The sequence below is a fragment of the Muntiacus reevesi genome, chromosome 9 (assembly GCF_963930625.1).
Source record: "Muntiacus reevesi chromosome 9, mMunRee1.1, whole genome shotgun sequence".
NCBI classification, from domain to species: Eukaryota; Metazoa; Chordata; class Mammalia; order Artiodactyla; family Cervidae; genus Muntiacus; species Muntiacus reevesi.
Window position 1 is genome coordinate 4,637,956 of NC_089257.1, and position 26,553 is coordinate 4,664,508.

General features: G+C 37.0%; 3 protein-coding genes across 3 annotated transcripts; all 3 read left to right on the forward strand.

Moving 5' to 3' along the window:
* The first annotated feature begins 4,125 nt into the window (after positions 1 to 4,125).
* On the forward strand, positions 4,126 to 4,887 carry LOC136175338 (olfactory receptor 4A47-like). The gene has a single exon (XM_065945668.1). The coding sequence runs from the start codon at positions 4,126 to 4,128 to the stop codon at positions 4,885 to 4,887; it is 762 nt and encodes a 253-aa protein (XP_065801740.1).
* A 13,558-nt stretch (positions 4,888 to 18,445) lies between these two features.
* On the forward strand, positions 18,446 to 19,375 carry LOC136176030 (olfactory receptor 4A47-like). The gene has a single exon (XM_065946212.1). The coding sequence runs from the start codon at positions 18,446 to 18,448 to the stop codon at positions 19,373 to 19,375; it is 930 nt and encodes a 309-aa protein (XP_065802284.1).
* A 5,608-nt stretch (positions 19,376 to 24,983) lies between these two features.
* Positions 24,984 to 25,910, forward strand: LOC136175339 (olfactory receptor 4A47-like). Its single transcript, XM_065945669.1, has one exon. The coding sequence runs from the start codon at positions 24,984 to 24,986 to the stop codon at positions 25,908 to 25,910; it is 927 nt and encodes a 308-aa protein (XP_065801741.1).
* Positions 25,911 to 26,553: the final 643 nt, after the last annotated feature.

Consider the following 26,553-nt stretch of genomic DNA (forward strand, 5'->3'; position numbering starts at 1 on the left):
TCTATTTGATTCCACTAATATGTTGTCCATCTTTATTTCAATGGTCATGCTGGGATTACCATAACTTTGTATAATATGTTTTAGGATCAGGTAGCGTGAGACCTACAACTTTCTATTTCCTTTCAAAATTGTTTTAGCAGTTTGGAGTCCTTGAGATTCTGTATGAATTTTTCTGCTTCTATAAAAACTGTTCTGGGATTTTTATAAGGATTGCACTGAATCTGAAGGTATTATTAACATCTTAATAATATGTAGAGGTATTATCAACATCTTAACACTGTTAAATATCCCAGATCATAAATATCCTTCCATGTATGTGTGTATTTGGTAATATCACTGATACATTTTGTAGTTTTCAGTTTACAAGACTGTCTCCTTGGTTAAATTTATTCCTAAATATTCTTTTTGGTGCTCTTATAAGTGTAATTATTTTCTTAATTTATCCTTGGGTTTTTCATGATCATGTAGACATTCAACATCATTTCATAAAAAACTCTCAACAAACTGGAAATAGAAAGAATGTAGCTTGACACCATAAAGTCCATATATGACAGATGCACAGCTAACATCATCCTCAACATGGAAAGGTTAAAAGCTGCCTCATTAAAATCTGGAATAGACAAGAAGGCACAAGTCTTTTTAACATAGTACTGCCATAAAAATTCCTGTGAAAATTTTAAAGCTGTGTTAAGTATAGCTCCTCTCATCTCTGAAGTGAAATAATTTTATTAATTTTTATATGCTTTCAATTGCTGTAACAGGGCTTATTAAAAAAACCCAACAACTTATTTATATACTGGAGGGTAGCCAATAAGCAATGTTGTGATAGTTTCATGTGATAGCAAAGCAAAGAGCTCAGCCTATGTACACAAGCATCCATTCTCCACCAAACTCCCCTTTCACCCAGGTTACCACGTAACACTGTGCAGAGTTCCCGGTGCTCTACAGTAAGACCTTGCAGATTATTGAATTTAAATGCTGCAGTGTGTACATGCCAACTCCAAAATCCCTAACTGTCTCTTCCCCAAGTTCTTCCAGCCTAACAAGCATAAGTTTATTCTCTGAGTCTGTGAGCATGTTGTGTGTGTGCTGGGTCGTGTCCCATGGCCTGCAGCCCTGCACACTCCTCTGTCCATGGAATTTTCCAGGCTCCGTTTCATAAATAAGGTCATTTGTATAATTTCCATAACAGTGTCTCTGATGGAAGTCACTTCCTATACTTTCGAACTCAGCTTGAGCATCACCTTAAGAAAGCTCATCTTGGATTTCTTTATCCACAGTTGAATTTTCCCTCTTATTTTCTGTCACTATACCCCACTTCTTGTCTTTTAAACAGGGAATAAAACTGCAATTTCTTTCTTAATATTGTCTCCTTCTTTTTTATATGATTCTATTATAACAAAATAAGATCCACACAGGGGAAAGTTTTACATGACTTCCCCCTGATTTTATTAATTCTTGTATCCTCACTTATAGCATGGTTGCTGGTCAAATGCGGGTATCGTCAACTTTTTGAAAAATTAATAATTGGATTATTTACTATATATAAAATTTTAATACATTCAATTGTGTTTTTGGATATTTTATATACATATATAAAAACAAATTTATGATAATTAAATTGGATATTGTGTAAAAGGGAGCAATCTTGCTCTGGCTGGTAGGGAAACACATAGCAAATAATTTCACTAAAGCTAAACGACTGAGCTGATATTTCATTCTTGATTTGTAGTCATTTCATGAATCTGGAGCTCTTTGTCCACGTTGCACCTTTCTGACACTAATTTTGTGCTTTGACCTATTAATAACTTTACATATAGACTTCCTTTAAAACTTTGGGGAAAACCACAGTGAATTAATTAAGCAAAAATTAGTCCTGGACACATGCCAATTCTAAGACTCAATGATAATTGCAGCTGGAAGGGATGAAATATCTTGTGATCTTCACCCCTAACAGGAAGAAGATGCTACCCACTTAGTGAGTGACAGAAATTTTTCAGAAGGTCCTTTCTTAGACTTAAGGCATGGCTTAAAAAAGGTTAGGAAATTGTTTCAAAATCTCAATCAACTACTCTGTCCATGCTAACATGACAGAGTGAAAAGGGATAAAAAGTCAAATGCATTTTTTTTTTTTACATTGGCAGGAATAAGTTACTTGTGAAAAATTTCCCTTCAAAATGACTAATTAATATCTTCTATGTATATATAGAATTTCCTGGTCATTTTGATAAATTTCCCAAGGTAATAAACTTTTCTTTTCTCTGTGCACTATGGAATTCCATTAAAGTAATATATACTGCACATAAAAATAACCTTCTGAATAATCAGAAGACTCCATGAAGTTAATGAACAGACAGTCAAACAAAATAAACTATATTCTCAAGTAATAAGGCAGTTTTTTGCCCTCTGTTGCCAAACTGGATGAAAAATAATTTCAGTGTTTATGAGTAATTTAAGGTCATCCTTCAGATTCTGAACAAGCCTCCACAAGGTAAAACTAACAGTAAATAGTGGGAACCAGTCTCCCAATTGTGAGAAATTATTTTGTAGAAATTAAGTTACTTTGAAGTCAAACTTAGACTCAACTCTAGGTATATCACTTAAAAATGTGACTTGGGAAACTGAATTAGTTGTTCTGAGCCTTAGCTTCTTCAGTTATGAAATGAGGATTGCGGTTCTTGTTACAGTAAATATTAAATGTGTTATATTCAGATATGAGTATATGTTTGAAATATATTGCAGGAACTTTGAGCAAAAGAGAGATGCTATCAGAATAAGATCAAAAAGGACAATTTGGGCAGCTTCAGGAGAACCAAATTTTTGGAGGCCAGAATAAATTTTTCTCCAATTTTTTTGGAGAGACTTGGTAGAAAGCTATTTCAGTGGAGCAGGAAGAAATTAAGAAGTTGGGTATGATCATATTTGTAATATATTTTGAAAGTAGAGTTGATAAGATTTATTAAGATTTTATGAAATTGGTAAATGAGAACAGTACTGAAATTTTTTTTGTCTGAAAAATAACATGGAAAATGATAGCATTTAATGAGATAAATACAGAACACCTCTTTAAATTTTATACAGGAAACTATTATGTTTAGTGTGGACAATTTAAAATTTTAATAAGTATTAAATTGCCAATCAATCAGATGTCCAAAATTAGAAATGTTGCATATAGGCAGCGTGGTGGTAAAGTATCTGCCTGCCAGTGGAGGAGAGGCAGAAGATAAGGGTTAGATCCCTGGATTGGGAAGATCCTTTGGTGGAAATGGCAACCACGCTGGTATTCTTGCCTGGGAAATCCCATGCATGGCACATATCTACGCTTGAGAATTTGAGGAGAGTTAGGGACTGGGGACTCAGTTTAGATTGTTGCAGTGCTTGTTGGTCAGGAAAAGGGAAGTATCCAACTGAAGACCTAAGAAGTGTCAGTGCAGTTTGAGACACTTCAGGACAGCGAACTTCTACTTATTGTTTGATCTACTCATATTGATTATGTAAATTACCTTAAGCGGGTCTCAAGTATTGCACTTTTTTGACCTTATAAATGGTGCACCTCTTCATGAACTTCTCTTCCCATCTTTTTTATTCTTGCATTTTTAAAAACTCAGCTTCAGCATTGCTTCTACTGGGAAGCCTTCCTCTGATTCTAGTTTGAGAAACTCCTACTGTGACTCTTAGCCCTGTATTGATACTCATCTAATGGCATCTATTACGTGGGTCTGGAATTGCCTGATTCCTCATTATGTGTCTAGCACTAGAGGGAAGGGAACTATGCCTTATTCAACTTGGTAATAAAAATGTCCATGACATATTGGACACAAATAGATGCTCCGTGCATATCTTCTAATGAATGGATAAATAAAAGACAAACATTGAAGTGTTTTCTGTCTTTAACTGTTTTCCCCTTCATTTTGGAGGTAAACTACTCAGATGTGAAGTCAACTTCTGTGCAGACGAAATGGAAGCAAGGAGCAGTGTGACTCACTCTGTCCTCCTGGGCCTCACTCAGGATCCAAAGGGGCAGAAAGTCCTTTCTGCTATGTTCTTGCTCTTCTATATTTTGACTTTGGTGGAAACCTGCTCATTGTTGTGACTGTAACCGTTAGTAAGACCCTGAACTCACCAATGTACTTCTTTCTTGCTAGCTTATCATTTATGGATATCACTTATTCCTCTTCTATTACTCCCAGGTTGATTTCATACTTGTTCTTCGGGGAAAAAATCATAACCTTTGAATCTTGCATGACACAGCTGTTTACAGAGCACTTTTTTGCTGGATCCGGGGTCTTCCTTCTGCTGGTGATGGCCTGTGACCGCTATGTGGCCATCTGTAAGCCCTTGCATTATCTGGTGATCATGAGGCAGAGGGTGTGTGTTTTACTGCTGGTGGTGTCCTGGGTTGGAGGTTTTCTACACTCAGTAATTCAACTTGCCACTATTTACGGGCTCCCATTCTGTGGCCCCAATGTCATTGATCACTATATGTGTGACATGTTCCCATTATTAAAACTCGTCTGTACTGACACCTATGTCACTGGCATCTTAGTTGTGGCCAATGGAGGACTGATCTGCAGTCTTGGGTTTCTGCTCTTACTCGTCTCCTACGGAGTCATCCTGCACTCTCTGAAGAACCTGAGTCAGGAAGGGAGGCGGAAAGCCCTCCAGACCTGTGGTTCCCACATCACTGTGGTTGTCTGCTTTTTTGTTCCCTGTATTTTCATAAACACAAGACCTGCTAAGACCTTCCCCATTGACAAATTATTGAGTGTGTTCTATACAGTCATCAGTCCCATGCTAAACCCATTAATCTACAGTCTAAGAAATTCTGAGTTGACTAATGCTATGAAGAAGCTCTGGAGAAGAAACATCATATCTCATATTAAATAAGTACATCATCCACCATGAAGGGAGTCATTCGACATCAGGGTCCATTTCCTTACAATGCAGAAGTCATTTTAAAATTTGATTCTGATTTCTCTTTTTTGCAAAAACTTTTCTATAATTATAATTAAAGATAGTTATACAACTGTGCTGATAAAACAGTTTTCCTCTCCACTAGAGTATAAAGCCTATAAATACCTATTTATCACTGTAGCTAGCAAGATTTAATGCCTATGCAGCAAGATATTAATAATATATAATTAATTTGCAAGGTTATGATTATATAGTTACACTGATTTTAGAACATTTATGCTTTTATCTTTTTTACTCTTGTTGAGACACAGAGTAATTTTTATTTAGATTCTTGTCATTTAAGTAAACTCATTTATTTATATAACTTAAAATTGTTATTTTATATAGATTGTCTTCTTTGCTATGTTTCCATCACATTATGCCCCCAAATTTTAACTTAAATATTTTGCTGTTTACAAGAAAATCTGAAGTAAAATAGGGATTAATTAACAGCCTATATGAGAACCAAACAATATAGGATTGAAAGAAAGTGAAATTTGCTTAGTCGTGACCGACTCATTGCAACACCATGGACTGTATAGTCCATGGAATTCTCCAGGCCAAAATATTGGAGTGGGTAGCTTTTCCCTTCTCCAGGGGATCTTCCCAACAAGGAAATGAACCCAGGTCTCCTGCATTACAGGCAGATTCTTTACCAGCTGAGAAACAAATGTAGCCCAAGAATACTGGAGTGGGTGTCCTATCCCTTCTACAGCGGATCTTCCCACCCCAGGAGTTGAACCGAGGTCTCCTGCATTGCAGGTGGATTCTTTAACAACTGACCTATCTGGGAAGCCCAAACAATATAGGATTAAGTCTCAAATAAATTTCCAAATTTCCTATTTTTTTCTCAGCATTTTCTAGTCTTCATAAATGTAACCCCTAATTTTGTTTCTTAATTTTCATTTGACAATAATCTTTGCAAATGCAAAGGTGTTTAACAAAAGGATATTTGTTACTCTCTCTATATATCATCCTTGCTTTTACTATGCAATGTCTTGAAAAAATGTTTTTGTAGGAGTCCATATATATCTCATAACCTTTCTTATGCTGCACAATTCTCCTCATAATTTTATACTAAAATTAGTATGTCCATTTCTCTTCATGTGACTGCTAAATTTTTCTATGACAAATAACTTTCCAATGAACATATGGTTTTGAGCATGTCCAAATCTAGCTCATAGGCACAGAACTGTAGCTATGATATTTGAATCAGTGGTAGGGTAGTATATGAATTTAGAGTGTTGACATTGAGAGTTATTGCAAACTACCGTTCTTGAGATTGTCCTAATAGCTACTGTCCTGTACACTGTTTATGAGAAGTCTTCTGTCCACCTCCTCAAGACCAGTCCCTGATAAATGTTTATGATAACTGATTAAAGTTCATTTTACATTTTAACCACTACCCTTTTGATATAATTGAGTTTGGATATGTTCCCATATGTTTTGTTTGATTTGTATTTTTTCATTTTTTTCTTTTTGATTCTGAAGCTGAAGTTCCAATACTTTTGGCCACTTGCTATGAAGAACCCACTCATTAGAGTGTGTTATTAATTTTTGAGTTTTGATATTGAAATTCCAACTAACAATGTTAATGTATGTACTTAAAAAAATAATTGTAATATATAGTGGAACTATGAACTTCCCTGATGGCTCAGCAGGTAAAGAACCCTGCCTGTAATGCAGGAAACACAGGAGATGTGGATTCCATCCCTGGGTTTGGAAGATCCCTTGGAGGAGGGCATGGCAACCCACTACAGTGCTCTTGCCTGGAAAATCCCATGGACAGATGAGCTTCATGGGATACAGTCCATGAGGTCACAAAGAACTGGACATGACTGAGTGAGCACCCAGCACGCACACAATGGAACTATGTGTAACTTTGTTCTGCATTTTCCAAGTCTCCTGTAAATGTGTTATCTTACTTTTCTAATTTAAAAAATAAAATAGAAGGAAGAAAAAAAATCTTTTTACCATTGAATATGTAACTAACATTTTCTGGTTATATGTTTTTACCTTTTTAAACTACTTGCAGTATTTTGATGAAAGTGAAAGAGGAGAGTGAAAAAGCCAATGCTATCTCAAAATGCATGTTGTGGGTTAGGGGCCTGTTGCAACTCTCTCAGTTTTCAGTCATTTCCTTTCTCTATTTAAGAACTTGCTAAAGGTCTGCATAGTAAAGGTTATGGTTTTTCCAGTGGTCATGTATGGATGTGAGAGTTGGACTGTGAAGAAAGCTGAGCACCAAAGAATTGATGCTTTTGAACTCTGGTGTTGGAGAATACTCTTGAGAGTCCGTTGGACTGCAAGGAGATCCAACCAGTCCATCCTAAAGGAGATCAGTCTTGGGTGTCCATTAGAAGGGCTGATGCTGAAGCTGAAATTCCAGTACTTTGGCCACCTCATGCGAAGAGTTGACTCACTAGAAAAGACCCTGATGCTGGGAGGGATTGGGGGCAGGAGGAGAAGGGGATGACAGAGGATGAGATGATTGGATGGCATCACCGACTTGATGGACATGAATTTGAGTAAACTCCGGGAGTTGGTGATGGACAGGGAAGCCTGGCATGCTGTGATTCATGGGATCACAAAGAGTCGAACACGACTGACAGACTGAACTGAGCTGAACTGAATAGGCATATAACTTCTTGCTAAAAACTAGCAAGGGGGCACTCTATCTGTCCCCTTCTGATGTCTATGTCAGAAGATTTCACTGTCTCTTTTATACTTTAATAAAACCTTGCTACACAGAAAGCTCCAAGTGATCAAGCCTTGTCTCTGGCCCTAGATCGAATTCCTCTCCTCTGGAGGCCACATATCCCAGTGTTGTTCCCAGCTTGTGGCAGCACCATTTCAAAACCATCATATCATGAGTGACATAACAGTTTCACAGAACAGGAAGGGACGTGGCTCACTCTTTCAGGTATGGGAGCTACAGGATTGCCCTTGCAATCACCCAGATTCTCTTCATGGTGTTGCTGCCTGTCTGCGGCTCCCATGTCACCGACCATCCACGTGTGAATTAAACCCTTTACTGAAACCTGCCTGCATGGACTCTCACTCCCTTGGTCTCTCTTGCTGCTAACAGTGGGTTCATTTATCAGTTAAATATTTTCCCCTAATGGTCTCCCATGTGGTCAGCTTGTGCTGCATAGAGACCTATAGGTTGGAGGGGAGATGCAAAGTCCTCTCCACCTGTGTCTTCCACATCACTGTGGTCATCGTAATCTTTGTGCCCTGCTTATTTGCCCTGAAGGCGTGGCTCATTTTATATCATCATAACTCCTTTGTTAAACTTCTTAAACTTACTCACTCAGAAATCCAGAGGTGAAAAAATGCTATGAGGAATTTTTGGAGTGAAAATGTGGGCTTGGGAAATAATCATAGCAATATGAAATGGCTTTGTATTTTAAATGGTGAATAGTAAATAAATACAATTTTATGGTTCAGGGCCAACTGAACATTGCTTATCAAAAGTATGTTGATTTTGACATATAAGTACCCAGGGGTAAGGTCCAGGCAGGAAATCACTAACCATTATGAAAATTGTATTTAAATTTATATATTGCCCAGTTCAGAATTCATTATGATTCTGAGATTCTCTGGGTTTCCAGTGGTTGGGACTACAGACTTTCATTGCCTAGGGCTTAGATTCAGTCCCTGGTAAAAGTAGGATCCCACAATCCACATGGCATGACCAGAAACAAATAAACAATACCAGGAAAAACATACAAAGAAAACCTAGCTAACAAATAATAAAAAAAAAAAAAAGAGAGAAGTTTTAGGATACAGTTATAGAGATTTTACTTTTTGAAATGCAAACATGTTTATTTTATTATGACTCAATACAATTTCTCTTTAGGCTGTCACTCTTCCACATAGCACAGATTATTCCCTGTCACTCTGAGAGTAAACTCTTCCCAATAAGGAGTAGATCAGTCACTTTGGTGCCTTTCTTTGCAGGGTAGAGTTTAAGCCCTGTCTTTGGTGTATAATCTGTGTTCTGTATATTTCCACTGCTTTGTAGAGAGGGACTTTGTAGAGAGGGACCTTCACTTTATAAAATCCCCTCTTCCCATGCATAACCAGGCATTCTGAATGTATCTGGAGGAGCATAAAATCCTTCAAATATGTTTTCTAATTTACAACCAAAACCTGATTTTGAAACTTCAAAATAAAATATTTGGATTTCATTTCTTTCTTTCTCACCCAGGCTTTTTTTGGGTCTCCTTTCCTTTTTGATGCATCCTGAGTACTTAGAACAGTGCCTAGTCAGTCCATGGTAGGTACTTAATATTTGCTGAATTGATTATAAAAAAATTTGAGATTGACAAATATATGTTACTATATTTAAAGTAGATAGTCAACAAGACATACTATATAACACAGGGAACTCTACTCACTATTTTGTAAAAGTTTAAATGAAAAAAAATTGAGAAAAAATTGATACAGGTGTATATATATACACACATCTATCTATCTGTATACATATATGTCTGAATCACCTTGCAGTACACCTGCACCTAACACATTGTTAATCAACTATACTGAAATATAAACTGAAAATTTAAAGTTAGAGGTTCTAATTAGTAGTTTGTCATCGGATTGACACGAAAATGAAAGTGCTAGTTGCTTAGCTGTGTCCTACTGTGATTTCGTAGACTGTAGCCCACCATGGCTGCTCTGTCCATGGAATTTTTTAGTCAAGAAAACTGGAGTGGGTTGCCATTTCCTTCTCTATTGGATTGACATATTTGTCTCTTAAACAAATTACACATGTGTATCTGAAACCAATGATATTTGCATATATTTGGGGCTATCGGGTTATTTGTCTATTGTACTTTAGTCCAGATTCACATCATAAATCAATTAATGAGGTGATCTTAGTTCTTAAATTTGTTTTTTTAAATTATGGTCTAGTATGCATAATAAATTTATATTTTCCACAGGACTGGAAAAGGTCAGATTTCATTCCAATCCCAAAGAAGGACAATGCCAAAGAATGTTCAAACTACCTCCCAGTTGCGCTCATCTCTCATGCTAGCAAAGTAATCCTCAAAATTCTCCAAGCCAGGCTTCAACAATACGTGAACTCTTAAATTCCAGATGTTCAAGCTGGATTTAGAAAAGGCAGGGGAAACAGAGATCATATTGCCAACATCTGCTGGATCATCGAAAAAGCGAGAGAGTTCCAGAAAAATATCAACTTCTGCTTTATTGACAATGCCAAAACCTTTGACTGTGTGGATCACAAGAAACTGTGGAAAATTCTTCAAGAGATGGGAATACCCTAACCTCTGAGAAATCTGTATGCAGGTCAAGAAGCAACAGTTAGAACCAGACATGGAACAAAGAACTGGTTCCAAATTGGGAAAGTAGGACATCAAGGCTACATATTGTTACCCTGCTTATTTAACTTATATGCAGAGTACATCATGAGAAACACTGGGCTGGATGAAACACACACTGGAATCAAGATTGCCAGGAGAAATATTAATAACCTCAGATACGCAGATGACACCACACTTATGGCAGAAAGCGAAGAAGAACTAAAGAGCCTCTTGATGAAAGTGAAAGAGGAGAGTGAAAATGCTGGCTTAAAATTCAACATTAATTAGCCTCAATTAAAACAAATAAATTAATTAAAAAATAAAAATAAAAAATTAATGAAACAAAAGATGTTCACAGTTGTGCCACTTACAAGAGTTAAAACAGCAGAAAAAACCTACAAGTCTAATAAACAGAACTGCTTAAAGAAAAAACAATAAAAAACCTCAACATTTGAGAAACTAACATCACGGGATCCAATGCCATCACTTCATGCAAATAGATGGGGCAACAAAAGAAACAGGGAGATACTTAATTTTTGGGCTCCAAAATCACTGCAGATGGTGACTGCAGCCCTGAAATTAAAAGACGCTTGTTCTTTGGAAGAAAACTATGACCAAGCTAGACAGCATATTAAAATGCAGTGACATTACTTTGCCAACAAAGGTCCGTCTAGTCAAACTATAGTTTTTCCAGTAGTCGTGTATGGATGTGAGAGTTGGACAATAAAGAAAGCTGAGTGTCAACAATTGATGCTTTTGAACTATGGTATCGGAGAAGACTCTTTCAAGTCCCTTGGACTGCAAAGAGATCCAACCAATCCATCCTAAAGGAAATCAGTCTTGAATATTCATTGGAAGAATAGATGCTGAAGCTGAAACTCCAATACTTTGACCCCCTGATGCAAAGAAGTGACTCATTGGAAAAGACCATGATGCTGGGAAAGATTGAAGTCGGGAGGAGAAGGGGACGACAGAGGATGAGGTGGTTGGATGGCATTATCAACTCAATGGACATGAGTTTGAGCAAGCTCTGGGATTTGGGAATGGACAGGAATTGGGTAATGTACATGGAAGGCTGGCATGGCACATTTCATGAGGTCACAAAGAGTCGGATATGAATGCGTGACTGAACTGTTACATAATAAAATTTACAATTTTCACCATCTTAAGGTAGTATTAATTTAACTCACGTTGTTGTGTAAATGTTACTAATATCTATCTCGCCAACTAGTCCAACTTCACAAACTGAAAGTCCACAACTATTAAAGAAAACTTTCCATTTTCACTCACAGAAACCCAGGAAACCTCTATTCTACTTTGTCTATGAATCTATTTTATTTGCCTCTGTTAGTGGAATCATACAAAATCTGCTTTTGTGTGTGTTTGTGACTGCCTTTTTCGACTAGTGTCATATAAAACCCTTTTTCCATTAAATGTTCTTGACACCCTTTTTGAAATTTATTAAATACATATTTAGAGATTTATTTCTAGGCTGTCTATTATATTGCATTAATCTGTTATTCATCTTTATTCCAATATGGGTGCTGTGACTACTATAGCTTTGCAATTTTTTAACATGTGGAAGTATGAGATCTCTAACTTCTTTTTCAATATTGCTTTGGCAGTTTGTAGTCCTTGAGATTCCACATAAATTTTAGCATGGATTTTTCTATTTTTGCTAAAAATATTTTTGGTGTTTTGATAGGGATTGCACTATATTTTAGATCACTTGAGGTAGTATTAATTTCTTAATACTGTTAAATATTCCAGCTCATAAATGTCTTCCCATATATGTGTGTGTTCTATAATATCTCTGAGTAATGCTTATAGTTTTCAATTTACAAGACTTTTGTCTCCTTGGTTAAGCTTACTCTTAACCATTTTATTCTTTTTGATGTTGTAGTGGAATTGTTTCCTTAATTTCTCCTTGAGTTATTTATGATCATATAAACTTTCACATCATTTCATAAAAATACTTTAATAAGCTGCAAATAGGAGTGCAACTCAACATGATACTGTCCAAATGTGAGAGATCCACAGCTAATACACTCACATTTAAAAGTTTACAGCTTTCCATTAAAATCTGGAATAGGACGAGCAGGCACACATATTTTAATATAGTGAAGCTATATAATTTTCTATGAAAATTTTAGATTTTTCCAGGTAGAGCTCTTGTGAGTTACTTTTGTTTTGCTTTTGTTTTAAGCTTAGATGGTGATATTTATTGGGATTGAATTGACTTCATAGATAATGTTGGGGAATAATTGTTATCTTTTCAATTATTTTCCTATCCAAAAATATGCAGTATTCTTGCACTTCTTAAGTATAAAGTATTATTTTTCAAATGTAAGTCTTGTGTGGTTCTCAGTTCAGTTCAGTTCAGTTGCTCAGTCATGTCCGACTCCTTGCGACCCCATGAATTGCAGCATGACAGGCCTCCCTGTCCATCACCAACTCCCGGAGTTTACTCAAACTCACGTCCATTGAGTCAGTGATGCCATTCAGCCATCTCACCCTCTGTCGTCCCCTTCTCCTCCTGCCCCCAATTCCTCCCAGCATCAGGGTCTTTTCCAATGAGTCAACTCTTCGCATGAGGTAGCCAAAATATTGGCGTTTCAGCTTCGGCATCAGTCCTTCTAATGAACACCCAGCACTGATCTCCTTTAGGATGGACTGGTTGGATCTCCTTGTAGTCCAAGAGACTCTCAAGAGTCTTCTCCAACACCACAGTTCAAAACCATCAATTTTTCGGCGCTCAGCTTTCTTCACAGTCCAACTCTCACATCCATACATGACCACTGGAAAAACCATAGCCTTGACCAGACGGACATTTGTTGGCAAAGTAATGTCTCTGCTTTTTAATCTGCTGTCTAGGTTGGTCATAGCTTTTCTTCCAAGAAGCAAGTGTATTTTAATTTCATTGCTGCAGTCACCATCTGCAGTGATTTGGGAGACCAAGAAAATAAAGTCTGTCACTGATTCCATTGTTTCCCCCTCAACTTGCCATGAAATGATGGGGCCGGATCCCAAGATCTTATTTTTTTGAATGTTGAGTTTTAAGCCAGCTTTTTCACTTTCTTATTTCATTTTCATCAAGAGGCTCTTCAGTTTCTCTTTGCTTTCTTCCATAAAGGTGGTGTCATCTGCATGTCTGATGTTTTATATATTTCTCCTGGAAATCTTGATTCCACCTTGTGCTTCATCCAGCCTGGCATTATGCATGATGTACTCTGCATAGAAGTTAAATAAGCAGTGTTACAATATACAGCCTTGATGTACTCCTCTCCCAAATTTGAACCAGTCTGTTGTTCCATGTCCAGTTCTAACTGTTGCTTCTTGACCTGCATACAGATTTCTCAGAAGGCGGGTCAGGTGGTCTGGTATTCCCATCTCTTTCAGAATTTTCCCCAGTTTATTATGATCCACACAGTCAAAGGCTTTGCAATAGTCAATAAAGCAGAAGTATATGTTTTTCTGGAACTTTCTTGGGTTTTTTGATGATCCAACAGATGTAGGCAATTTGATCTCTGGTTCCTCTGCCTTTTCTAAATCCAGCTTGAACATCTGGACGTTCTCGGTTCATGTATTGCTGAAGCCTGGCTTGGAGAATTTTGAGCATTACTTTGTTAGCGTGTGAGATGAGTCAAGTGTATGGTAGTTTGGACATTCTTTGGCATTGCCTTTCTTTGGGATTGGAATGAAAAGAGGTTTTTCAGTCCTGTGACCACTGCTGAGTATTCCAAATTTGCTGGCATATCGAGTGCAGCACTTTAACACTGTCATCTTTTAGGATTTGAAATAGCTCAACTGGCATTCCATCACCTCCACTAGCTTTGTTTGTAGTGATGATTCCTAAGGCTCACTTGACTTTGCATTCCAGGATTTCTGGTTCTAGGTGAGTGATCACACCGTTGTGGTTATCTGGATCATGAAAATCTTTTTTGTGCAATTCTTCTGTGTATTCTTGCCATCTTTTCTTAATTCCAAAGAATAGCTAGTTCCAAAGAATAGCAAGGGGAGATAAAGCCTTTCTAAGTTATCAATGCAAAGAAATAAAGGAGATTAATAGTATGAGAATGACTGGAGATCTCTTCAAAAAAAATTAGAAATACCAAGGGAATATTTCTTGAAAAGATGGGCACAATAAAGGACAGAAATATTATGGACCTAATAGAAGCAGAAGATATTAAGAAAATGTGGCAAGAATGCACATGAGATCTATACAAAAAAGATCTTAACAAACCAGATACCCATGATGGTGAATTTTTTTTTTCACAATGGTGAATTTAAAATTAGCTACTACATATTTTATTTTAAGGCATTTAGCTGTGTTTTCTGATATAACTTTCATATATCTAACCAAAATTTAAGGTGATTAAATTACATCTTAAAATAGCATTTGGTTGTTTAGCCCTTCTCATTCTGTCATGCTAGCTGGCCAGATTAGTTGACCTAAGATTTTGAAAGATATTCATGTGATTTTTGTTAAGTCATATTTTAAGCCTAAGAAAAGACCTCAGGAAATCTCAATGCCTGTTACTAAGTAGATAGCATCTTCTTACCCTTAGGCGTGAAGATTATGGGATAGATATTTCATCCCTTCCAGCTGCAATTATCATTGAGTCTTAGAACTGGAATATATCCAAGACTGATTCTTATTTAATTAATTCACTGGGACTTTCCCCAAAGTTTATAAAGATCATCTATATGCAAAGTTTTTATTGGACAAGTCACATAATTTATGTCAGAAAGGTCCAACATGGGAAAAACTCTTCATAAGAATGAGAACTTCATGAGAAAAAAAGAATTGTCATGAGACTAAAGACAATCAAGGTTAATATATAAACCCAGTCATTTATGTTGTGTCATTTATGAACAGATATGTTGTGTATTTTCCCACCTGCCATAGCATGATTTTCAATTTAAAATTTTTCCCCCTTGTCTTTTAGACCAACTGCTTCTAATACCTGAACTCAGCTTCTGTCCAGACTGGATGGAACCAAGGAACAATGTAACTTACTTTGTCCTCCTGGGCCTCACACAGAATCCAAAGGAACAGAAGGTCCTTTTTGTTATATTCTTGTTCTTCTATATTTCGACCCTGATGGGCAACCTGGTCATTATTGTGCTATTTTTCTTTTTCAAGTTAGTAGAAAAAAGTTACTTGTGAAAAATTTTGCTGGGAGATGGCTACTTGATATCTTTTATGTATATACAGGATTTCTTGGTCATTTTGATAAATTTATAATTTGATAAACTTTTGTTTTTCTGTATGCACCCTGGAATTCCTTTCAAATAATCTACACTGCACATAAAAATAACTTGAATAATCATGAGACTCCATGAAGAAAATGGACAGACAGCCAAATGAAATCAAATTTATCTTCAAATAATAAAGCAAACTTTTGCTCTCTGTTGTCAAACTGGATGAAAAATAATTCTTAGTGTTTACGAGTAACTTAAAGGCATCATTTAGATTCTGAAGAAGCCTCTAAAGGTAAGACTAATGGTAAATCATGGGAACCAAACTCACAAGCATGGAATGTTCTTTATTGTAAAAGAAATTATAATACTTTGAAATCAATCAAACAGATTCAGTTCTAGATGTAACCCTTAAAAATATGTGATTTGAGGGAAATGAATAAGATATTCTGAGCATTAGTTTCTTCAATTATAAATTGGGAATTCCAGTTCTTATTACTCTAAACATTAAATGTGGTACATTAAACTTTGGGTCTGTGATTGGAATATATAGTTAAGACTTTTCAGCAGCAGGATGATGTCATCAGAATAAAATTTAAAAGGACAATTTGGGCTGCTTCAAGGGAATCAGTTTTTGGAGGCCAGAATAAACATGGAGAGATTTGGCAGGAGGCTACAGCAGTAGACCAGGAAGAAATTAAGAAGTAGGATATGATCAAACTTGTGATATATTTTGAAAATAGAGTAAATAGGAATTATTAAATTTTTATGAGAGTATCAATGAGTGAAGAGCATTGAAATTTTTGTCTGAACAATAACATGGAAAATAATAAGATTTAATAGATAAAAAAGGAGCACCTGTTGAAATTTTGTATAGAGAATGCTTATATTTATAGTAGAACTTTTAAAAGTTAGCTTTGTAAATACTACATTGCCAGTAAACTATGCCGAAATTAGAGATGTTGCATATCAGTTCATTTGCTCAGTTGTGTCCCACACTGCGATCCCATGGACTGCAATATGCCAGGCCTCCCTGTCCATCACCAACTCCTGGAGTTTATTCAAACTGATGTCCATTGAGTTGGTGATACTATCCAACCATCTCATCCTCTGTTGTCCCCTTCTCCTCCCACCTTCAATCTTGCCCAGCATCAGGGTCTTTTCCAATGAGTCACTTCTTCACATCAGGTGGCCAAAGTATTGGAGTTTCAGCTTCAGCATCAATGCTTCCAGTGAATATTCAGAACTGATATCCTTTAGGATGGACTGGTTGGATCTCCTTGCAGTCCAACGGACTCTCAAGAGTCTTCTCCAACACCAGAGTTCAAAAGCATCTATTGTTCAGTGCTCAGCTTTCTTTATAGCCCAACTCTCACATCCATACATGACTACTGGAAAACCCATACCTTTGACTAGATGGATCGGTTTGTTGGCAAATTTATTGTCTCTGCTTTTTAATATGCTGTCTATTTTGGTCACAAGTTTTCCTCCAAGGAGCAAATGTCTTTTAATTTCAGGGATGCAATCAACATTTACAGTGATATTGGAGCCCCCAAAATAAAGTTTATCAATGTTTCCACTGTTTCCCCATCTATTTGCCATGAAGTGATGGGGCCAGATGCCAGGATCTTAGTTTTCTGAATGTTGAGTTTTAAGCCAACTTTCCCACTCTACTCTTTCACTTTCATTAAGAGGCTCTATAATTCTTCTTCACTCTCTGCTATAAGGGTGGTGTCATCTGCATATCTGAGGTTATCGATATTTCTCCCGGAAATCTTGATTCCAGCTTGTGCTTCATCTAGTCCAGTGTTTCTCATGATGTACTCTGCATATAAGTTAAATAACCAGGGTGACAATATGCAGCCTTACACATGTTTGAAAATTAGGGGAGAAACAGGGACTGACCCAAAATTAGACTGTGGTAGCATTTACTGGTCAAGAAAAGGGAAATATCCACCTAAAGACCTAAGAAGTGTCAGTGAGGTTTGAGAGAGTTCAGGACAAGGATCTTCTGTTCACAGTTTGATCTACCTACACTGTAAATTACCTTAAGTGGGTCTCATTTATTATACTTTCTGACTCTGGAAGTGATGCACTTTTTCATGAAATTCTCTCCCATCTATTTTATGCTTTCAATTTTTTAAAAGCTCAACCAAAGCATTGCTTACTCCAGGAAGACTTCTTTGATTACAGTTTGATATACTCCTAAAGTGAAGGAAAGTGAAAGTGAAGTCATTCAGTCGTGTTCGACTCTTTGTGACCCCATGGACTGTACCCTACCAGGTTCCTTCGTCCATGGGGTTTTCCAGGCAAGAGTACTGGAGTGGGTTGCTATTTCCTCTCCAGGGGATCTTCCCGACCCAGGGATCAAACCTGGGTCTCCCTCATTGTAGGCAGACGCTTTTACCATCTGAGGGACCTGTGATCCTAAGCACTGTGTGATATTCATTAAGAAAAAAAATAATAAATTTGCTCAGTCATGTCTGAGTCTTTGTGACTGCTTGGACTATCATTTTCCAGGCTCCTCTCTCCATGGAATTTTCCAGGCAAGATAACGGAGTGGGTTGCCATTTCCTCCTCCAGTGGATGTTAACAATCCTGGGATCAAACCTGGGTCTCCTGCACTGCGGGCAGATTCTTCACCATCTGAGCACCAGGGAAGCCAAATATTAATGGCATATATAACTTGGGTCTGGAATTGCCTGATCCCTTGTTGTGTACCATATCACTGAGGGAAAGAAACTATGCCTTACTCAACTTGTAATCAAAATGTCCGTGACATATTAGACACAAATAGATGTTCTAGATACATTCTTCAAGTGAATGTGTAAATAAATAATTGTGCATCTAAGTATTTTCTCCTTTAAGTGTTTTTTTTTTTTTTTTAATTTAAATGTTTTTCCCCTTGTCTTTTAGACCAACTGCTTCTAATACCTGAACTCAGCTTCTGTCCAGACTGGATGGAACCAAGGAACAATGTAAATTACTTTGTCCTCCTGGGCCTCACTCAGAATCCAAAGGAACAGAAGCTACTTTTTGTTATGTTCTTCTTCTTCTACATTTGGACCCTGATGGGCAACCTGGTCATTATTGTGACTATAACTGTCAGTAAGACCCTGAACTCACCGATGTACTTTTTTCTTGCTAGCTTATCATTTATGGATGTCACTTATTCTTCTTGTATTATACCTAGAATGATTTCAGACTTGTTCTTAGGGGAAAAAATCATATCATTTGAATCTTGCATGACCCAGCTATTTACAGAGCACTTTTTTGGTGGATCAGAGATCCTACTTCTGCTGGTGATGGCCTATGACCGCTATGTGGCCATCTGTAAGCCCTTGCATTATCTGGTGATCATGAGGCAGAGGGTGTGTGTTGTGTTGCTGGTTGTATCCTGGGTTGGAGGTTTTCTGCACTCAATTATTCAACTTGGCACTATTTATGGGCTCCCATTCTGTGGCCCCAATGTCATTGATCACTTTATGTGTGACTTGTTCCCTTTATTGAAACTCGTCTGTACTGACACCTATGTCACTGGCATCTTAGTGCTGCCCAATGGAGGACTGATCTGCACTCTTGTGTTTCTGCTCTTACTCGCCTCCTACGGAGTCATCCTGCACTCTCTGAAGAACCTGAGTCAGGAAGGGAGGCGGAAAGCCCTCCAGACCTGTGGCTCCCACATCACTGTGGTTGTGTGCTTCTTTGTTCCCTGCATTTTCATGTATGCAAGACCTGCTAAGACCTTCCCCATTGACAAATCATTGAGTGTGTTTTATACAGTCATAAGCCCCATGCTGAACCCACTAATCTACAGTCTAAGAAACTCTGAGTTAACTAGTGCTATGAAGAAGGTCTGGAGAAGGAACATCATATCTCATTTTAAGTAAGTGCACTGATTACTATGAAGGGTGTCATTTGACATCAGGGGACATTTCCTTCGAATGCAGAAGCATTTTGTGCTTTGTCACTCAGTCATGTCAGCTGCTTGCAACTGCATGGACTGTAGCCGGCCAGACCCCTCTATCCATGGGGATTCTCCAGACAAGGATACTGGAGTGAATTGCCACACTCTCCTCCATGTGATCTTCTCAACCCAGCGATCGAATCCAGGTCTCCCCCATTGCAGGAAGATTCTTTACAATATTAGCCACCAGGGAAGCCATTTTAAAATTTGATTCTGATTTCTTTTTCTTGAACAAGTATATGATAATTATCATTAAAGATTGCAATTATACATCTGTGCTATTAATAACAGTTTTTCTGCTTACTAGAATGTAAGGTCTATAATTACTTGTTTATAACTGTACCCAGAATGGCCTAAAACCTATATAGCAAAAAAAAAAAAAAAACAATGTATAATGAATTCATGAGAAAATTGTTGCTCTGATTTTTAACTAATTTATGTATGCTCAGTCGCTTCAGTCATGTCCGAGTCTATGTGACCCTAGGGACTGTAGCTCACCAGGCTCCTCTGTCCCTGGGATTCTCCAGGCAAGAACACTGAAGTGGGTTGCCATTTCCTTCTCCTCCAATATGCACTCCTATATTTAAAATAGATTATAGCAAGGCCTACTGTATAGCAAAAGGGAACTCTACCCAATGTTTTGTAATAAACTAAATGGGAACAGAATTTGAAAAAGAGTAGATACATGTATATGTATAACTCAGTCACTTTGCTGTAGACATTTTTTAGCAATGTAGACAATTGCAGCAATGTAGACAGGCTAATCACTATACTCTAACATGGCTTTCCCGCTGGCTCTGTGGTAAAGAATCCACCTGCAAAGCAAGAGCTAGAGGAGATGTGGGCTGGATCCCTGGGTCAGGAGACCTCGTGGAGGCGGGCATGGCATCCCTCTCCAGTATTCTTGCAGGAGAATCCCATGGACAGAGGAGCCTAGCAGGCTGCTGTCCCTGGTACCACAAGAGTTGGACTAAGCCACCACATGTTTAACATAGATTATAACAAGTCCTACTGTACAGCACAGGGAACTCTGCTCACACTTTGTAATAAACTAAGTGGGAAAAGAAATGGAGAAAAGGTAGACACGTGTATTTGTATAACTCAGTCCTTTGCTGTAGATCTGAAACTGGCACGTTGTAAATCACTGCAGTCTAATCTGGGCTTCCCAGTGGCTCTGTGGTAATCCACCTGTAATTCAGGGGCTGCAGCACATGCAGGCTTGGGCCGGGAAGACCCCATGGAGGGGGGCGAGGCGCCGCACTCCACTGCTCTTGTCAGGATCATCCCATGGACAGAGGAGTCTGCGGGCTGCAGTCCACACGTTTACAGAGTCAGACGCGACTGAAACCACAGCACACAGGCATACATGCTCCAAATTAAAATAAAAATTTAAAGACAGAGATTTTAATTTAGTAGTTTTGTCATTGGATTAACATATTTGCCTCTTAAATTCCCCAGATGTATCTGAATCCGATGATATTTGCCTTTACTTTGGGCTATCAAGCTGTACTCTATATTCATGTCATAAATCAATTAATGAGGTCACCTTAGATCTTATATTTACTTTTAAAATTATGGCCAAGTATACATGACAAAATTCATAACTTTAATCATCTTAAAGTGACATTAAGTTATGCAACTATGACCACTGTCTATATCCAGAACTTTCCCAACTTCTCAAGCTGAAATGCTAAAACTGTTAAACAAAATTCTCCATTTTCCCTCACTGACCTGTAGGCAACCACCATTCTGCTTTTTGTCCATGATTTGACTCTTTGAGTGTCTCAGTCAAGTGGAATCATACAGTATTTGTTTTTTGTGACTGTCTTTTTTCACTTAATGCCATATTATATTTTTTTTTCCCCCAAAATTGCTCTTGGCAGTCTTGTTGAAAATTATCTGGAACATACACAAAGGTTTATTTTTAGAGTCTGTTTACTACATTATTCCCTTGTCCATCTTTATCCCAATACTAGTGCTGTGGTTACTGTAGCTTTGTAGTATGTTTTAGAACCAGAAAGTGTGAGACCTCCAACTTTCCTTCTTTTCAAAACTGTTTTGGCAATTTTGAAGTCCTTAATATTCCATACGAATTTTATCATCAATTTTTCTACTTCTGCAAAAAACATTTTTATAGTTTTGATAAGGAGTGTATTGAATCCGTAGATCACTTGAAGCAATATTAATATCTTAACACTAATAAATATTCTAGTTCATAAATGTTTTCCCATATACATGTGTGTTCCATAATATCTCTGAATAAAGTTTTGTGATGTTTAGTTTAAAATGCTTTTGACTCATTGATAAAGTTTTCTCTTAACTATTTTGTTCTTTTTGGTGATCTTGTAAGTGGAATTATTTTCTTAATTTCTGCTTGGTTTGTTCACGACCATATAAAAATTCAACAACATTTCACAAAAAACTCTCATCAAGTTTGAAATAGAAGGAAGGTGCCTGGACATAATAAAGTCCACATGTGACTGCTCCACTGCAAACATCATCCTCAGCACTAAAGCTTTGAAACTTCCACGTTAAAATCTGAAAGAAGACAGTGGGCACACTTTCACAAGTCCTTCATAAAAAATTAATTTATTTTTATTGAAGGATAATTGCTTTACAGAGTTTTGTTGTAAACTGTCAAACCCCAACATGAATCAGCCATCGGTATACACATACCCCCTCCCTCTTGAACCTCCCTCCCACCTCCCTCCCATCCCACCCCTCTAGGTCGGTACAGAGAACATGTTTGAGTTTCCTGAGCCATACAGCAAATTCCCGTTGTTTATCTATCTTACATATGGTAACGGAAGTTTCCATGTTACTCAGATTTTTTCTAAGTATAGCGCTTATTCTCTGAAGTGAGATAATTTTATTTTTAAATTTTTACTTAGCTTTGCTTTCTGTAACAGTACTTCTAATGGTAGTCACTTCCTATCTTTTTAATCTGAGTTTAAATATCACTTTTTAAGAAAGGCCTTCTCTGATTACATTATCCACAGTAGAACTTCCTCTTATTTTCTGTCACAGTAAACTATTTCTTATATTACCAGCCATGAATACAACTACAATTACTGAATGTCTCCCTCTTTATTGTCTGACTTTATTCTGAGAAAATAATACAGGAACGCAAGAAAAAAATTTTTTACATGATTTAACCTTGGTTTTATTAATTGTTGTATCCTTACTTATAGCACAGTTGCTGGCGTAACAGAGGCATCCTACTTTTAAAAAGTTGCTAATTGTTTAAACTATTAGCTCTTATATCTACAATTTTAATATATTTAATTGTGTCTTTTGATATAATTTTCATATTTCTAACCAAATTTTATGGTGATTAAGCTGAGTATGAAATAAAAGGAAAGAAAATCTTGCTATTTCAGGTGGGGAAATATATAACAAATAAGTTCACTGGAGCAAAATAACTAGGTTGATATTTTATTCTTCATTGGCAGCAGTCTTATAGAGATTCTAAAGTACTATTTTTTCTCACATGAACTATGTGATTTGGCCTATTAATATCTTTACACACAGATGTTCTTTAAAAATTTTGTGGGAAAAAAAAACTTTGTGGAAAATTCCACTGAATTAATTAAGCAAGAATCAGTCTTGGACACATTCCAACTCTAAGATTCAATAATAATTGCAACTGGAGGGGATGAAATACTCCATGATCTTCATTCTTAACAGGAAGAAAATGCTATCCACTTAGTAACTTGCACCAATTTTTCAGGAGGTCCTTTCTTAGACTTAAAAAAAATCATAGAAATATTTTACAAAATTTCAGTTTGAACTAGTCTGGCCATGTCAACGTGACAGAGTGACATGGGCTAAGCAATCAGTGCTATTTTTCTTTTTAATGTTATTTGGAAAGAGGTTACTTATGAAAAAGTTCCCTGGGAAATGGCAAGTTGCTATCTTCCTATGTTTATGTAGAATTTGTTGGTCATTTTGATAAATTTCCCAATGTGATAAAGGTTTGTTTTTTCTGTGTACACCAAGGAATTCCTTTCAAATAATCTAGCATATAAAAATGACCCTCTGAATAATGAGAAGAATCCATTCAGAAAATGGACGGTCAAATGACTGTACAAATTTATATCCTCAGATAATAAGGCACCCTTTTGCTCTCTACTGTCATACTGGATGAAAGAATTCCAGGACTTACATTGTGTTAAAACTCATTCATCAGATTGTGAACAAGCCTCTGCAAGGTAAGACTAATGGAAAATATGGGGAAACAGGTTAACAATTGAGAGACATTCTTTATTATGAAAGAAATTAACTTACTTTTGAAATAAATCAAACTTAGATTCAATTCTAAGTATAGCACTCAAAAATGTGTGACTTTGGGAAAATGAAATAGATGTTCTGAGCCTTAGTATTTTTTAGTGATGAAACAGGGATTGTAGTGTATGTTACTATAAATGTTAAATGTGACACATTAAACTATGACTGCATGATTGGAATATACTGTAAGACTTTTGAGCAGCAGAGTGGTGATATCATCAGAATAAGCCTGGGAAGGACAATTCGGGCTGCTTCTGAAAACCAGTTTTTGGAGGCCAGAATAAACATGGAGAGACTTGGGAGGAGGCTATCACTGTGGGCTACAAAGAAACTTAGAAATAAAAAAAGCATAGCAGAAAAAAATAGATGAGAATATTCCAATTTGTGATATATTTTGGAAGTAGAGTCAATAGGATTTATTTAATTTTTATGAGAGTAAAAAATAAGTGAAGAGCACTGAAATTTTTTGTCTGCACAATAGCATGAAAAATTATATTATTTAGCAAGGTAAAAGGCAACACTTCAAATTTTGTATAGGAAGTGCTACACATACTGTGGAAAATAAAAAAGTTAGTTTTGTAAATACTAAGTTGCCATTCAGTTGCTTGTCCACATTTAGAGATGCTGCATATACATATTTTAAAATTAGGGGAAACACAGGGTTTGGAGGCACACAATTAGACTGTTGCAGTGTTTACTGGTCAGGAAAAGGGAAATATCCACTTAAAGACCTAAGAAGTATCAGTGAGATCTGGGACAACTCAGGACAGAAACCTTCTATTCAAGATTTGATCTACTCACATTGATTATGTAAATTACCATGAACCTCACTTTTACAATTTTGTGACTTCACTGAATTCCCTTCCAGTCCGTTCTTATCGTTTCACTTAAAAAAAAAATTCAGCTAAAGCATTAATTCCTCTGGAAAGTCTTCTCTGATTCAATTATTATTGATGCATATCTGTACTATGATTCACCATTTGTGAATTTTCTTATAGCTTATTATATGGATCTGGAATTATCTTATCCCTAGTCCTGTATTATATTATGAGGGCAAGTAACTCTACCTTATTCAACTTGGAGATACACTATCAATGACACATTGGACATGAAAAGACTCTCCACATACATTCTTTTAATTGAATATATAACAGCAGATGAAAATTTAATTCATTTAAAAGTTTTCCCCTTGTTTTGTAGGTACACTGCTTCTAACAATTGAAGGTAGAATTTAGACAGACTAGATGGAAACAAGGAGCAATGTGACTTACTTCATCCTCTTGGGCCTCACACAGAATCCGAAGGAGCAGAAAGTCCTTTTTGTTACATTCTTACTCTTCTATATCTTGACTGTGGTGGGAAACCTGCTCATAGTTGTGACTATAACTGTCAGTAAGAGCCTGAACTCACCGATGTACTTTTTTCTTGCTAGCTTATCTTTTATGGATGTCACTTACTCTTCTTGTATTACACCTAGATTGATTTCAGACTTGTTCTTTGGGAAAAACATTGTATCCTTTAAATCTTGCATGACCCAGCTATTTACAGAGCACTTTTTTGGTGGATCTGAGATCCTACTTCTACTGGTGATGGCCTATGACCGCTACGTGGCCATCTGTAAGCCCTTGCATTATCTGGTGATCATGAGGCACAGGGTATGTGTTGTGTTGCTGGTGGTGTCCTGGGTTGGAGGTTTTCTACACTCAGCAATTCAACTCAGCACTGTTTATGGGCTCCCATTCTGTGGCCCCAATGTCATCGAACACTTTACCTGTGACATGTTCCCTCTACTGAAACTCGTCTGTACTGACACCTATGTCACTGGCGTCTTAGTTGTGGTCAATGGAGGACTGATCTGCACTCTTGGGTTTCTGCTCTTATTCGTGTCCTATGGAGTCATCCTGCGCTCTCTGAAGAACCTGAGTCAGGAAGGGAGGCGGAAAGCCCTCCAGACCTGTGGCTCCCACATCACTGTGGTTATTTGCTTCTTTGTTCCCTGTATTTTCATAAATGCAAGACCGGCTAAGACTTTTCCCATTGACAAATCAGTGACTGTGTTTTATACCGTCATAAGCCCCATGCTGAACCCACTAATCTACAGTCTAAGAAATTCTGAGTTAACTAATGCTATGAAGAAGATCTGGAGAAGAAATATTTTTATCTCATATTAAAGAAGTGCATCATTTACTATAAAGGGAGACATTTGACATCAGAGTCCATTTTCCTAGAATGCTGAAGTCATTTTAAAATTTGTTTCTGGATTCACTTTCTTTAATGAATATATATTAATTATTTTTAAATAATATAATTATAGAACTGTGCTGTTATTAACAGTTTCCCTCCCTACTATAATGGAAGGTCTATAACTCCTTGTTTATCACTGTACCTGAAAGGCATAACGCCTATATAGTGAGAATTAATAATATATGGTGATGAAACTTATAGTGGGAAAATTATACACAAAATTTTTAATTTCATATGTTTTTGTTTGTAAGTAATATTGAACTAAGATATTAATAATCAAGATTTTCCAGGTGGTGCTTGTGGTAAAGAATCCATCTACCAATGGAGGAGACCAGCGTCAGGATGATCCCCTGGAGAAGTGCGTGGCTAGCCACTCTTGAATCACCATTGTCAGAGGAGTTTTGTGGGCAACAGTTCATGGGTTGCAAAGAGTCGGATGTGACTGAAGTGACTTAGCATTCATTAGCAAACAGAATGAATGAAACCAAACAATATGGGATAGAGTTTCAAATGAATTTCCTATTTCCCTCAGCAGTTCCCAGCCCTCGTCCTCAGCTGCTGTTCGGTCAC

Excerpts from the sequence above, each read along its gene's own strand:
- LOC136175338 (XM_065945668.1), top strand. The coding sequence starts at position 4,126 with ATGTACTTCTTTCTTGCTAGCTTATCATTTATGGATATCACTTATTCC.
- LOC136176030 (XM_065946212.1), top strand. The coding sequence starts at position 18,446 with ATGGAACCAAGGAACAATGTAAATTACTTTGTCCTCCTGGGCCTCACT.
- LOC136175339 (XM_065945669.1), top strand. The coding sequence starts at position 24,984 with ATGGAAACAAGGAGCAATGTGACTTACTTCATCCTCTTGGGCCTCACA.